This window comes from Bombina bombina, chromosome 4 (genome assembly GCF_027579735.1).
Source record: "Bombina bombina isolate aBomBom1 chromosome 4, aBomBom1.pri, whole genome shotgun sequence".
Classification (NCBI taxonomy): domain Eukaryota; kingdom Metazoa; phylum Chordata; class Amphibia; order Anura; family Bombinatoridae; genus Bombina; species Bombina bombina.
This window is the reverse complement of record NC_069502.1, coordinates 339,667,754-339,681,931: the sequence shown is the minus strand read 5'-3', so window position 1 is coordinate 339,681,931 and position 14,178 is coordinate 339,667,754. Positions and strand designations below refer to the sequence as shown.

Here is a 14,178-nt window from a genome sequence, read left to right as displayed (position 1 = left end):
GCCCTTTTAAGGGCTGGTAAGGTAAAAGAGCTTTGAACTTTTTTTAATTTAGAATAGGGTAGGGAATTTTTTTTATTTTGGCGGTTTATTATTTTATTAGGGGGCTTAGAATAGGTGTAATTAGCTTAAAAATCTTGTAATCTTTTTTTTATTTTTTGTAACTTAGTGTTTGGTTTTTTTTGTAATTTAGTTTAGTTTATTTAATTGTATTTTTAGATAGATATTTGTAGTTTATTTAATTTATTGATAGTGTAGGTGTATTTGTAACTTAGGTTAGGATTTATTTTACAGGTAATTGGGTAATTATTTTAACTAGGTAGCTATTAAATAGGTAATAACTATTTAATAGCTATTATACCTAGTTAAAATAATTAACAATTTACCTGTAAAATAAATATAAACCCTAACATAGCTACAATGTAATTATTCATTATATTGTAGCTATCTTAGGGTTTATTTTATAGGTAAGTATTTAGATTTAATTAGGAATATTTTAATTAATAATATTATTAATATTAGATTTATTTTAATAAGAGTTTAGTTAGGGATGTTAGAGTTAGATAGGGTTATTATACTTATATATATATATATATAATATAATAACGATATTAACTATATTAACCCTAATATAATTAGGGTTAATATAGTTAATATATATAATATAATAACTATATTAACTATACAGGGAGTGCAGAATTATTAGGCAAATGAGTATTTTGACCACATCATCCTCTTTAGGCATGTTGTCTTACTCCAAGCTGTATAGGCTCGAAAGCCTACTACTAATTAAGCATATTAGGTGATGTGCATCTCTGTAATGAGAAGGGGTGTGGTCTAATGACATCAACACCCTATATCAGGTGTGCATAATTATTAGGCAACTTCCTTTCCTTTGGCAAAAAGGGTCAAAAGAAGGACTTGACAGGCTCAGAAAAGTCAAAAATAGTGAGATATCTTGCAGAGGGATGCAGCACTCTTAAAATTGCAAAGCTTCTGAAGCGTGATCATCGAACAATCAAGCGTTTCATTCAAAATAATCAACAGGGTCGCAAAAAGCGTGTGGAAAACCCAAGGCGCAAAATAACTGCCCATGAACTGAGAAAAGTCAAGCGTGCAGCTGCCAAGATGCCACTTGCCACCAGTTTGGCCATATTTCAGAGCTGCAACATCACTGGAGTGCCCAAAAGCACAAGGTGTGCAATACTCAGAGACATGGCCAAGGTAAGAAAGGCTGAAAGACGACCACCACTGAACAAGACACACAAGCTGAAACGTCAAGACTGGGCCAAGAAATATCTCAAGACTGATTTTTCTAAGGTTTTATGGACTGATGAAATGAGAGTGAGTCTTGATGGGCCAGATGGATGGGCCCGTGGCTGGATTGGTAAAGGGCAGAGAGCTCCAGTCCGACTCAGACGCCAGCAAGGAGGAGGTGGAGTACTGGTTTGGGCTGGTATCATCAAAGATGAGCTTGTGGGGCCTTTTCGGGTTGAGGATGGAGTCAAGCTCAACTCCCAGTCCTACTGCCAGTTTCTGGAAGACACCTTCTTCAAGCAGTGGTACAGGAAGAAGTCTGCATCCTTCAAGAAAAACATGATTTTCATGCAGGACAATGCTCCATCACACGCGTCCAAGTACTCCACAGCGTGGCTGGCAAGAAAGGGTATAAAAGAAGAAAATCTAATGACATGGCCTCCTTGTTCACCTGATCTGAACCCCATTGAGAACCTGTGATCCATCATCAAATGTGAGATTTACAAGGAGGGAAAACAGTACACCTCTCTGAACAGTGTCTGGGAGGCTGTGGTTGCTGCTGCACGCAATGTTGATGGTGAACAGATCAAAACACAAACAGAATCCATGGATGGCAGGCTTTTGAGTGTCCTTGCAAAGAAAGGTGGCTATATTGGTCACTGATTTTTTTTTTGTTTTGTTTTTGAATATCAGAAATGTATATTTGTGAATGTTGAGATGTTATATTGGTTTCACTGGAAAAAATAAATAATTTAAATGGGTATATATTTGTTTTTTGTTAAGTTGCCTAATAATTATGCACAGTAATAGTCACCTGCACACACAGATATCCCCCTAAAATAGCTATAACTAAAAACAAACTAAAAACTACTTCCAAAACTATTCAGCTTTGATATTAATGAGTTTTTTGGGTTCATTAAGAACATGGTTGTTCAATAATAAAATTAATCCTCAAAAATACAACTTGCCTAATAATTCTGCACTCCCTATATTAACCCTAATATAATTAGGGTTAATATAGTTAATATAGCTGGCGGCGGTGTAGGGGGATTAGATTAGGGGTTAATACATTTATTATAGCTGGCGGCGGTGTAGGGGATTAGATTAGGGGTTAATACATTTATTATAGGTGGCCGCGGTGTAGGGGGATGTAGATTGTAGGCAAAAGAGCAGTTTAATTTGTGACAAAGCCCCGCCAAAAGCCCTTTTAAGGGCTGGCAAAAGAGCTGAATTCTTTGGGGCAATGCCCCACAAAAAGCCCTTTTAAGGGCTGGCAAAAGAGCTGAATTCTTTGGGGCAATGCCACGCAAAAAGCCCTTTTCAGGGCTATTTGTAGGGTTAGACTTAGGTTTAGTGGTAGGGATAGTTTAGTATTTTAGGGGTTAAATAATTTAATATAGATGGCGGCGGGGTAGGGGGATTAGATTAGGGGTTAATAATTTTAAAATAGATATCGGCGGGGTAGGGGCTCACTTTAGGGGGTAGGTAAGGTAGATGGCGGCGGTGTTAGGGGCTCACTTTAGGGGGTTATAGATTTAATATAGCTGGCGGCGGTTTAGGGGTTAATAACTATTAGGTAACGGCGGTTTAGGGGTTAATACATTGTTATTGTTAGGATAGTGAGGGGGGATAGCGGATAGAGGGTTAGACGTGTCGGGCTATGTTAGGGAGGCGTGTTAGACAGTGCGGGTGATTTAGACTTTAGTCAGGTTTTGTAGGCGCCGGCAGTTTCTAACGTGCCGTAAGTCACTGGCGACGCCAGAAATTTGTACTTGTGCAGATTTCTGGACATCGCTGGTTTATCTGACTTACGGCACTTTAGCATCTGACGGAGCAGTATATGGGATAGCTCGAGTTGCGAGCTGAAACTGCGGGCGACGCGGGTTCCCTCGCTTGCGCCGCAAACTACGATCTATATCGGATCGCGCCCATGATTTTCCATATGTGCTGTCCAAGCTCGTCAAACCAAGTACAAAGAAAGGTGCATTGTTGAGGACCGTAGACACAGTGGTTGGCTAAAGAAATTTAGTGCAGCAGATAAAAAAAAAAAAAAAAACACATTATGCTTACTTTCCTGCACAAAAACACAGGAACTTGGGTGCGGAACAATGGCAGCAGATACTATGGAATGATTAATCAAAATTAAAATATTTATCTGTAGCAGAAGGCATGTTGTTTAATGAAGGGCTACAAAGAGGTACAAGAATGAGTGTTTGCAGGCAACAGTGAAAAATGGTGGAGGTTCCTTGCAAGTTTGGTGCTGTATTTCTCAAATAGAGTTGGGGATTTGGTCAGAATTAATAGTCTCCTTAATGCTGAGAAGTACAGGCAGATACTTATCAGGGAAACATTTGACTGTCCCCAAATTTATTTTAAAGCATGGCAAAAACCCCAAACATACAGCCAGAGGAGTGAAATGTAAATTTTTATGAATTAAAGTGCGCCTGTTTCTAATTGAATTTTTAAAAACCAGGCACTTTAGCATCAAAATTTACATTCACTTTAACATTTCTATTTTGAAAGCATTCTTACTTTACAGATTTTTATTTTTTTACACCTGCCTATAACTTTTGCACAGTACTGTATATATAGATAAATATAGTATCAGCTGGCCTGTAGAAGCACTGCGGGTGGCTAGCGAGCCATCATATTTGAGATGGGTGGACGTTATTAATTACATTAAAGGGTCAGTAAACCTACCAAATAAAGTTATATAATTCTGCACATAGTACAGAATTATATAACATTAGCTTAGCTGCAGCTTTCTAAATCAAAGGACTGCAGAGATATTTACCTACAAAAATGAATTTCCAGAACTCTGCGGGTGTTTTTTTTTTTTCCATCGCATCACGGCACGATGTCTACTCAGACGGCCCGATCGAGCCATTGAACTCAATGTAGCTCGCTCCCGCTCTGGTAGCGAGCTACACTGAGTTTAATAGTGCGATCGGGCTGGCTGTGATTAGACAGCGTGCCGCGATGCGCTGATGGAAAAAAAACCAGACCCGCTCTGCAGTCCTTTGATATAGAAAGCTGCAGCTAAGCTAATGTTATATAATTCTGCACTATGTGCAGAAATATATAACCTTTGTTGATATAAATTAAAAGTAATTTCTGGTAAAGTAGATAATTGAGGAAAACATTGCAAGCACTGCTCTACAATTTCATTAGTATTATATTTATTTGGGGCAATGATATCAGCATTCAAATATCTGCCCGAAAATGCAAGATAGTACATCATGTATTTACCATCATAGCATTTATCCATTCTACAAAAGGTACAGGAACAAACCCATCCTCCTGTGGAATTAGCACCAGGTATTTCAAATACTACAGTCCTAGATTTAACAAGAAAGCAAAATATTTCTAAATGTCAACGTTGGTTCCCCTAACTCCTGCTACTCAAGCACCTTCTCTGTAAAAATATCAAAATGTAAAGTTTCTGTATTTGTCAGCCTCTACTTAGGTTCTCTCTCCCTCAAACACATTTTATTATTTGACAGAATTTATCTGGGAAGGACAGAAGATAATGTAAAACATTTATTAGCACTATCTACTTTATATTTTTATTACTCTCACAATAATTATATATATATATATATATATATATATATATATATATATATATATATATATATATATATATATATATATATATATATATATACACACACATACACATACATATACACACACACACACACACACACAAAACACGGGTGGGGTCAGCACTCTCAGGCCGGACCGGGTACACATCCTATGACCCTGTAACATGCAGAGCCCTGGGTGCAAACCAGCACTCTCAGGAAGCTGCACTGTCACCAGAGCCACAGGCAGTTAACCCCAGAAAGGCCTGGGTGCAAGGCCCAAACAAGGAAAATTACAAAAAAATAATACATTAATATAACACACAGAAAAAGTCCAGCACTCACAATCTCTCAACTAAGAAAAAAAAGCAGCAATGGAAGAGTTAGTTACGGCATTTGGCCAAATGGGAAAAGCCCAGGTACCTCATCAAGGTCTCTTCCAAAAAACCCTGGGTCCCTAAACAGCCACACAATGCAGGCTCACAATCAAACAACTGTGAAAAAAAATGGAGGGTGCACATACATACATCTTTGGTTTTACTCTATAAAACTACTGACATTTCTCCTAAATTTCAAATAAAAAATATGGTAATTTAGAGCATTTATTTGCAGAAAATTACAATTGGTCAAAATACCCAAAAAGATGCTGTGTTTTCAGACCTTGAATAATGCTAAGAAAACACAGTACATATACATTTTAAACAACACAGTACTAATGTTTTAACTTAACAAGTGTTCAGAAATCAATATTTGGTGAAGAAAACTGATTTATATATGCGTCTAGGCAAGCTCTCCACCATTACACATTGCTGTTGGGTGACTTTATAATTATTATTATTTATTTGTATAGTGCTGCAAAATTCGGTAGCGCTGACTTTATGCCACTCCTGGCGCAAAAACTCAAGCAGCTAGACTTTGTTTGATGGCTTGTGACTATCCATCTTCCTCTTGATCACATTCCAGAGGTTTTCAATTTGGTTCAGGTCTGAAGATTGGGCTGGCCATGACAGAATCTTAATCTGGAGGTCCTTCATCCACACATTGATTGACCTGGCTTTGTGGCATGGAGCAAATATCCTGGTGGAAAAAAAAACAATTATCAGAGTTTAGGAACATTGTCAGACCAGAAGGAAGCAAGTTTTCTTCCAGGATAACCTTGTACGCATTGCGTCCTTCACAAAGATAAATCTGGCGATTCCAGGTCATGTTCTCCGACAAGTCCAATTTTTAGCTTTGCCCAACACCTGGTCGTCTAATGGTTAGACGAAGACCTGGAGAGGCCTACAAGCCACAGTGTCTTGCACACACTGTGAAATTCGGTGGAGGATTAGTGAGCATGCCTAGACACATGAAAGCTGTAATAGAAAATCAGGATTATCCCACTAAATATTGATTTCTGAACGCTTGCTAAGTTAAAACATTACTATTGTGTTGTTTAAAAATGAATATGAACTTGTTTTCTTTGCATTATTTAAAGGGCCACTGTAAGTAAATATTTTCTATGCCTGTTACTAACTACCCCAAATACGCTTTTTATCAATAGCATTTCATTAACATATCTCTACCATATATCAGAAATCTTGTCTGCAAATTTAATTGTTTTCCAAACCCACTCTGTGGGTATCCTTTGCTCTGTACCAATACGTTTACAATACCTAGGTTTCAAAATGGCGCTTTAAACACAAAGTTATTGGTTTAAGTATTTTGAACACTCAGTGCTGAAAATAGTGGGCAGGATAACGTGATATCATCGGCGAATAAAAGATATAACTTTTAGAACGTTATGAAACTTCGTTTTGGAGAAAATATAGGTCAGTAGGTTTTAATTAATGTTGATTAACTTTAATATGTTAGTTGTTTAGCTTAAAAATTATAACAGAAAGTAATCCTTTAAGGTCCGAAACCACCATCTTTTTTGTTATTTTGACTGGTTGTCATTTACGGCAAATAAATGCTCTAAATGAAAATATTTTTATTTGGAATTTGGGAGAAATTACAGAAGTTTATAGAATAAAACAAAATAATTGACATTTTACTCAAAAACACCTATAAATTGTAAAACAAGAGAAACTAATAATGTTGCAGTGGTCTCAGATTTTTCCAGACGGGGGGATAGATATACATATATACACACACAAAAAACACGGAAGGGGACTGCACTCTCAGACCGGACTGGGTACACCCTTCACTTGTTCCCAGTTTGTTGGATTGAGAGCTTGCATTGCGTGGCTGTTTAGGGACTCAGGTTTTGGAAGAGACCTTGACGTGGTACCTGGGCTTGTCCCATTTGGCCAGATGTGGTAACTAACTCTTCCATTTTTGCTTTTAATCTTAGCTGAGAGCTTGTGGGTGCTGGACTTTCTCTGTGTGATATATGTGTGATTATATATATATATATATATATATATATATATATATATATATATATATATATATATATACCATAATTTTTAGAGGTAAAACTGGGACCACCTGGTGCGGTGCCAGTGGGGGTGTGGTCAGGAGCGTGGTCAATGGGGCGTGACAAATACCGGTCCTTTTAAAGTAGTAGCTTTTATGTGTGTGGATACTCTACCCTTCCTCAGTCAAACAAGTGAATCACACAGTTTAAATAGACCATAACACCACCCCCTAGTGGAAAAGGCACCATTACGTTGTCATGGCAAATAAATCACTAATCTAAATCTCAGATTCTAAATAATGCCAAACATCAAGCATAATTATCACTTTCATAATTTAATATCTGCAGTGTAATATGTGCTTTATGTGTCTAAGGAACAGAGCCAAATACTCATAAGGCATAAATACAACATTGAATGAAAGTAAAAAAGAAACACGTACTTGCTAAAGCTGTTTACGAGGCTACTCTATACCATAATGCAGGAAGATTATAGCCAAAATGCTATCCTGCATGAAGTAAAGCAAGATCCAGGCCAAAAATCCTGCCTGTCTGTACTTCCTAGTCATACCCATATGATCCCCCTAAAGGTGTATTACCGGCAATGTCACCAGGGGGGGGGGGGGGGTTAAATTCTTAGAAAAATAAACCAAATAGTACTACAAAATTAAAAAAACCTATGCTGCTCACTCAGCCTGTATTACTAAATGTAAACTTTGAAGGACACAAACGTTAAGCTAAGCAGGGCTGTATGTAACAAAGTACCAGCATGCAACTATGCTGGAGACCCACAGTCCAGTCTTTCTGAATAATGTGCCCTGGTTTCAGGCGGATGTGTTTGTGTCTCTGATGCCTCTCTTACCCACAGAGACACAAACACATGCCCTATCATGCTCACTGATAAAGTACAGGAATCCCTGTAACATGACATAATTATACCAGCACAGGTTCCCACTGTAATCCCTAGTGACATGGAAACAGGATCCCTTGCCATTTATAGTGGCAGGATCACAGCATCTCCTGCAGCATCACACCAACAAAGGTTTCACTGGTGACACTGGCAGAACATCCCTTGTCTACCAGGAGTGAAGTTCAGGAATCCCTGCAACCAATCGTAACATATGAAGCTTATAATGATAACAGCATGGGTTTCAACTACAATCAGTCCCTAGTGACATCATGGAAACAGGATCCTTTTTTTCATAATGGCAAGATCACAGTATTTCACGCAGCTCCGTGTAGCAAATGCTCAGGATCTCTTGCAGCTTCAGTTGACAAATGCACAGGATACCGTGCAAAAAAGTACAATACCACCCCTAGAAACAGCAGAGCAAAATCCACATGCCATATCCTACCGAAACCAATACAAGTATACCGGTGTAACAGTATCTACATAGTCAAACACGCACAGAATGGATGCCTTGCAGCCGGTGATAGCATAAACACAGAATTCATCCCCTACCGCATGAATTGTTCCCACAACAGCAATACTAGGAATAGGCCCTTTCTGCCAACCAAATGGATCCCAGCATAGCACCCCATATCCTATGTTTAATTGGCCCTGCTTACAACAGTCTCCTTCAAACATTATCCAAAGCGGCCCCCATAGATTCCATACATGAGACCGAAGACCCACTTACACACATAGGTACAATAACAACAACTACACGCGTGCTCTCACTTACCCGGAAGCTGCGGCCCTACAATGCTGCGGCATAGAGCGCCAGACTAAAGCAAGCGAGCGCCTATAGCAGTAGGCCAAGGTAAAAGAGCACAGAAAAATCAATTCAGTATCGCATAGTACCATTTACGGAGAAAGACGATGAAATCTGTAGTCGCTGCGCATCACTACTACTACAAAAAACTGTGCATCATTGCAAATGGCAGTACTGCTAATTAGTTCAAATTACAAATTATGCGCAGCTTTGCAAGCCCTAAAGACCATCAATTCCAACCAAAATCGGACATAAACTGTGCGTAATTAAAAATTAGCAATCTCGTGTCTCTTATTGAGAATCACTGATAAAGAAAAAAAATCGCCGTGCATATCTACAAACAGCACGTCAATATAATTAAGTTTATACTTAATTGCAAAAACAAATTATTAATCATAACAACAAATGCCAAGAATTATAGCCAATTCCTATCCCTGTATATCACTAGACATACAAACAAGCACGACATCAAGTGACAACTATGTCAATCAATACAGCTAACAGGCTCTGGCTTCACTACAAATACCAGCCATTGCTAAAACAAAACATCACTTTAAATGGATTAAAAATAAAATGACATTAAAATCTGCACCTTGTCAATTCACAAAATGATATATCAATATATCAACGAGCTGCCTCAAAATACAATATAATCAATACCAAACTATAGGAAGTATCTACTGGTTAAATGTTAACTATTCACATATTAACCAATATCAAGCTCTGTGGTTCTGCTGCATGTGACAGGGCATGTTACTACAAATAGTATTTGCATCAAGGACCAGTCAATGTTATCATCTGTATGTATTGTAATCTGTAGTGATTACCCCCTGCTGATGCTGTGTAAATGACATATGCAACATGTATATACACAAGAAGTAATTATTATTATCATTATTATTATCATTATTATTATCATTATTATTAATAATAATAATATATGATGATCATTAATTTCATTCAACATGTTGAACTTATTCATATTTGAGGTTAAACTGTGAATTACTTTTCGACTGTTCAATACTAATTATATATTACAATATAAAATCTACATTTTATATATAACTATGTATGGTTTATGTCTAATTATTTTCCTATTCCTTTTACAAATTTAACTTAATAGATGCAGTTTTTATTATACAAAATGTTACATTATATTTGATAAATATAACATTTTGTAATGACTATCAGTTTTACAAACTTAGAGAATAATGAATAATAGGATATAAAACAAAAAAATACATTATTGATGTGTATAAGAGAAACTTATACGGTGAGATAAATAATTGATTATCAAATAATTTAGAGTATAATTTGCAGAAAATAAATGAATAAATTATCAAATATATTAATTAAATTAAAAACGTATGTTATTGTGTCTATGTTGTATTATTTGTATCGTTTATAAAAAAAATAACCTTTTCACTTCAAAACAAACAAAAACTAAAATAATGATGTGAATGCCATGTTTATACAGTAATTTATTATAAAGCTATTATTATGCAGATGTTATATTATTAATAATATTATTTGTATCAGTGCGTGTGTATTTATGCCTAGTGGTGTATATAAATGTAGTGGTGTATTAATGTGTTATATAAAAGGGGTTCTGAGACATAACAGGTCTGCAACCCTCCCCCACTGTCCATCTGCCCACCCTCCCAGACAGGACAGTTCTGACACATTCCCTGATAAAGTAGATTCAGTTCGGCCAAGCTCGGGCCAAGTTCCTTAGCCTCTGATTTCTTCTCTGCAGGTTCTGTGCCAGAACAAATTCTTCACCTACAGCAAGGAAATATAGGAAAACAACAACAACAATAATAATAATATTAAGAATGCCCAATTCAGTTTGGAAATCTAATTAAATTATTGTATTGTTTATAAATCTTGCATTTTACACAAGGCCATGATTTTACACATTTTTCATTTAAATTTGAATAAATTGTTCATACACTTTTATTTTTATGTATATATATATATATATATATATATATATATATATATATATATATATATATATATATATATATATATATATATACACAAGCATTTATATGTGGGTGTGTATGTGTGCGCTTATATATATATTTAAATATATATATATATATATATATATATATATATATATATATATATATATATATATATATATATATATGTAACAAAATCAGTCAGAAATATACATATTGTGATATAAATAGTTTTATATGAAAAATTAATTTTCTAAATCAAACTAGCAATGTGGTTTGTTTGTGTTTGTTTGTTTTTCCAATATACATACTGGAAAAGAAAAGAAACATAATAGGAATAATATAATGTTATAAAATAATTGGAATAGATAATTCCACGAAAATTTTATTTAAAGAACACGTTAAATATGTATTTTTTTTCTTTTCAGTATGTTGCAAACTGGTCATCAAGTTTACATTTTAATAGGTAAGTAATTCAAAGTTGTATTGTTTAAAATAAACACAATTTCGTGGTTTGATATGTATGAAAAAGGTCAAAGGCAAAAAAAAAATCAATATATAAGCCCAGAGTTAAACAAAAATTAATAATTAATGGGAATGGATTCGAAGGTGTAAAATGGCAAATTTCTATTATCTTTTCAGTATGAATTTCTAAAATACATGTTAGGTCTGGAACGGAATCAGAATTAGTGGAACAATGGATGTTGCAATTTGTTTTGGCGTAAAAGGATAATATTCATTAATGCCTTATGTTACTTTTGACAGATCCCATAACATCAAATTAATCTAATTATTCCTTTCACTCAAAATGATCTAAAATTATTTTTTGGGGGCATTTTATTTCTTAATGTCATTACATTTGAGATACAGAAATGAATGTATTTTTGAGTGACTTAAAGTCAAGTTCCTTCTTTAAATCCCAAAATAAGAAAACTCTAAAATATAGATCCAACATTTTAGATTAGATGAATTTTGTCATATAGACAAATAATTACAACGTGTACTGAAAATATTGCAAATAACCAACAATACTATGTAAATAAATTAAGTTTTTATTTTAGCAGTGTTAAATATATTGGACTAAATCAGATATCGTGATTATGTAATACAAATAACTGAAATACATTATTCATGTAAGTTTATTATAAAAATTAGTTTTATTTAGTTTGACACCAACCAACAAAATTACAAATGAGATCTAATTTTAAACTTTAGCAGTGCTGGTCTATTCTGCTCAGAACTTTGCACTAGGTTGTAAAATATGAATCATCTGATAACTAAAGCAAGTGATTGTTTTCCCTGTGAGATGTCCAGCTGTAAGTACCATGTTACATGGCACAGGACACAAGGGAAAGCCTCTGCCCCCAGCAGATATGCCAGTTGCACTGTGGCCACTCCCCGTGCAGATCCTGCCCATCTCCCCTGTGTCTCTCTCACTCAGGACAGCAGCACAGACTGAGGCTTTAACTAAATTAATTAGGGATTCTTGTCAATCCTGGGGATTAATGGCCAATAGCAACCTGACCACAAATGATCTGGGAACCTGTAGGGCTTTAGTGATCTTGTGCAGCTACAGCTAGGATGCTACAAGGGATGAGGGGCTTCTTTCCTACTTTCAAGGGGAGGTAATTTGTTCAGAACAAGGGGCAGGCTTTGCAAACTATAAATACTGCGACTTCAATAGCACATCCCTATCTGATCTGAAACTCTTAGCAGGAAGAATTGACAAAGATCTTTAACAAGGGAGATTGAGTAGGGTTTTCTGCCTCCCACTGCCCTCTTGATGTCTCATTATTCAGAGGTTTGAGGGACCCTGGAAGGAAGCTCTGCCAGTTTGTTAAGAGCAGCACAAGCAGTGATGGAAGAACTTACAGCTTTTGTATCTAAGTCGTTTGATCAGAAGATAAAGGAGAAGAAAGAGATGATCACTTACCGGGAGGTGCTGGAGAGCGGGTCGGCCCGTGGGAAGGAGCCTGGCTGTGGAGAAGGGGCCCGGGAGGACGGGATACCGGGGGTCCGGGGACTAGGAGGGGGTGGCGGCGGTGGAGGTGGTGGAGGAGGAGGTGCCAGATCACCGGTACTGGAGCTCGATCTCACCGCAGACAGGATCAGGGACTCTGGGAGCCCAAAACTCACTGAGGGTAAATATCATTTATTTTATAAACCCATCCCAAATCTATCCCATGTACTCGTCTATATCCACTGTCAGAACTCAGCTGTCACTGGGAGAAAACCTTATACATAGGGGTAACCCCTTATAGAAGCCTCCCAGGGAACTTATCTGAAATCCTAGCATCGCCTATACACACACAGGTATAAATCCTGTGATCAGATGGGTCCCACTGGTTACTACAGGATTTAGTATGGATCTGCTCACAAGGACTCATAACTAAAGTGATCACAATAATGTCCCATAACTGTAAAACTAAAGTCTCCAACTATCTGTCAACATATGATTTTATTTCCATGCATGTAGCATCTTACCGATAGATAGATAGATAGATAGATAGATAGATAGATAGATAGATAGATAGATAGATAGATAGATAGAGAGATACTAATATATATATAAATAAATATGCACTTTGTACTCCTAAAAGGCCCAAACGATTCATTCTCTAAAATGTAAAAAAAATAAAGCAAAGCAGCATTAGTTTTACCACACTGACAGCAAGTAAATATTTAAAAATATTAATCATATTGCTTAACAATATATTCATCTAGATTAATGATTTGTTTTAAAAAAATACAATTAGCTACAAGAGCAGGTGTTTAAAGCTGAAAATATTCAGCAAATTAAATACAAATTAAATACAAATTATACTTCACCATTCAGCAAATATACTGTACCATTTATTGTATTCGCTGCATATATAAAAAAACACAGGTAGGTCTGTAAATGTATTACAGAATTTTGTTTTCAATAGTTATAGAATAGCTCTAAACATGACCTACTAGTAATTGATATATATATATATACATGTGTATATATATGTATGTGTATGTATAATATATAAACACATACTATATGCAAAACAGTATGATATAAATTTGTACATATATATATACATGCATGTATAAATAAATATATATATATAATGGTGGTTAAATACATATACTGTTTTGTATATAGTGTTTGTTTAGACATTCTGTATAATCATTGAGAAATACATGTTATTTGTTCATCTCTTTTGAATATCTGCTAGAGGTAGAATACACGGATGTAATCTCTAGATCTGTTTATTTCAGACCTT

General features: G+C 35.8%; 2 protein-coding genes across 3 annotated transcripts in view; one reads left to right on the top strand and one right to left on the bottom strand.

The window, feature by feature from the left end:
* RSRC1 (arginine and serine rich coiled-coil 1) overlaps positions 1-8,990 on the bottom strand; it is a 1,121,477-nt gene extending 1,112,487 nt beyond the window's left edge. The window contains exon 1 of the mRNA XM_053710087.1: positions 8,925-8,990. The gene's annotated coding sequence lies outside the window, so the exon portion shown is untranslated. The remainder of the gene's footprint in view (positions 1-8,924) is intronic.
* A 3,719-nt stretch (positions 8,991-12,709) lies between these two features.
* SHOX2 (short stature homeobox 2) overlaps positions 12,710-14,178 on the top strand; it is an 11,691-nt gene continuing 10,222 nt past the window's right edge. For both annotated transcript variants that reach the window (XM_053709019.1, XM_053709018.1), the window contains exon 1: positions 12,710-13,065. In XM_053709019.1, the coding sequence (XP_053564994.1) occupies positions 12,783-13,065 (283 nt within the window). In that variant the 5' untranslated portion in view covers positions 12,710-12,782. The remainder of the gene's footprint in view (positions 13,066-14,178) is intronic.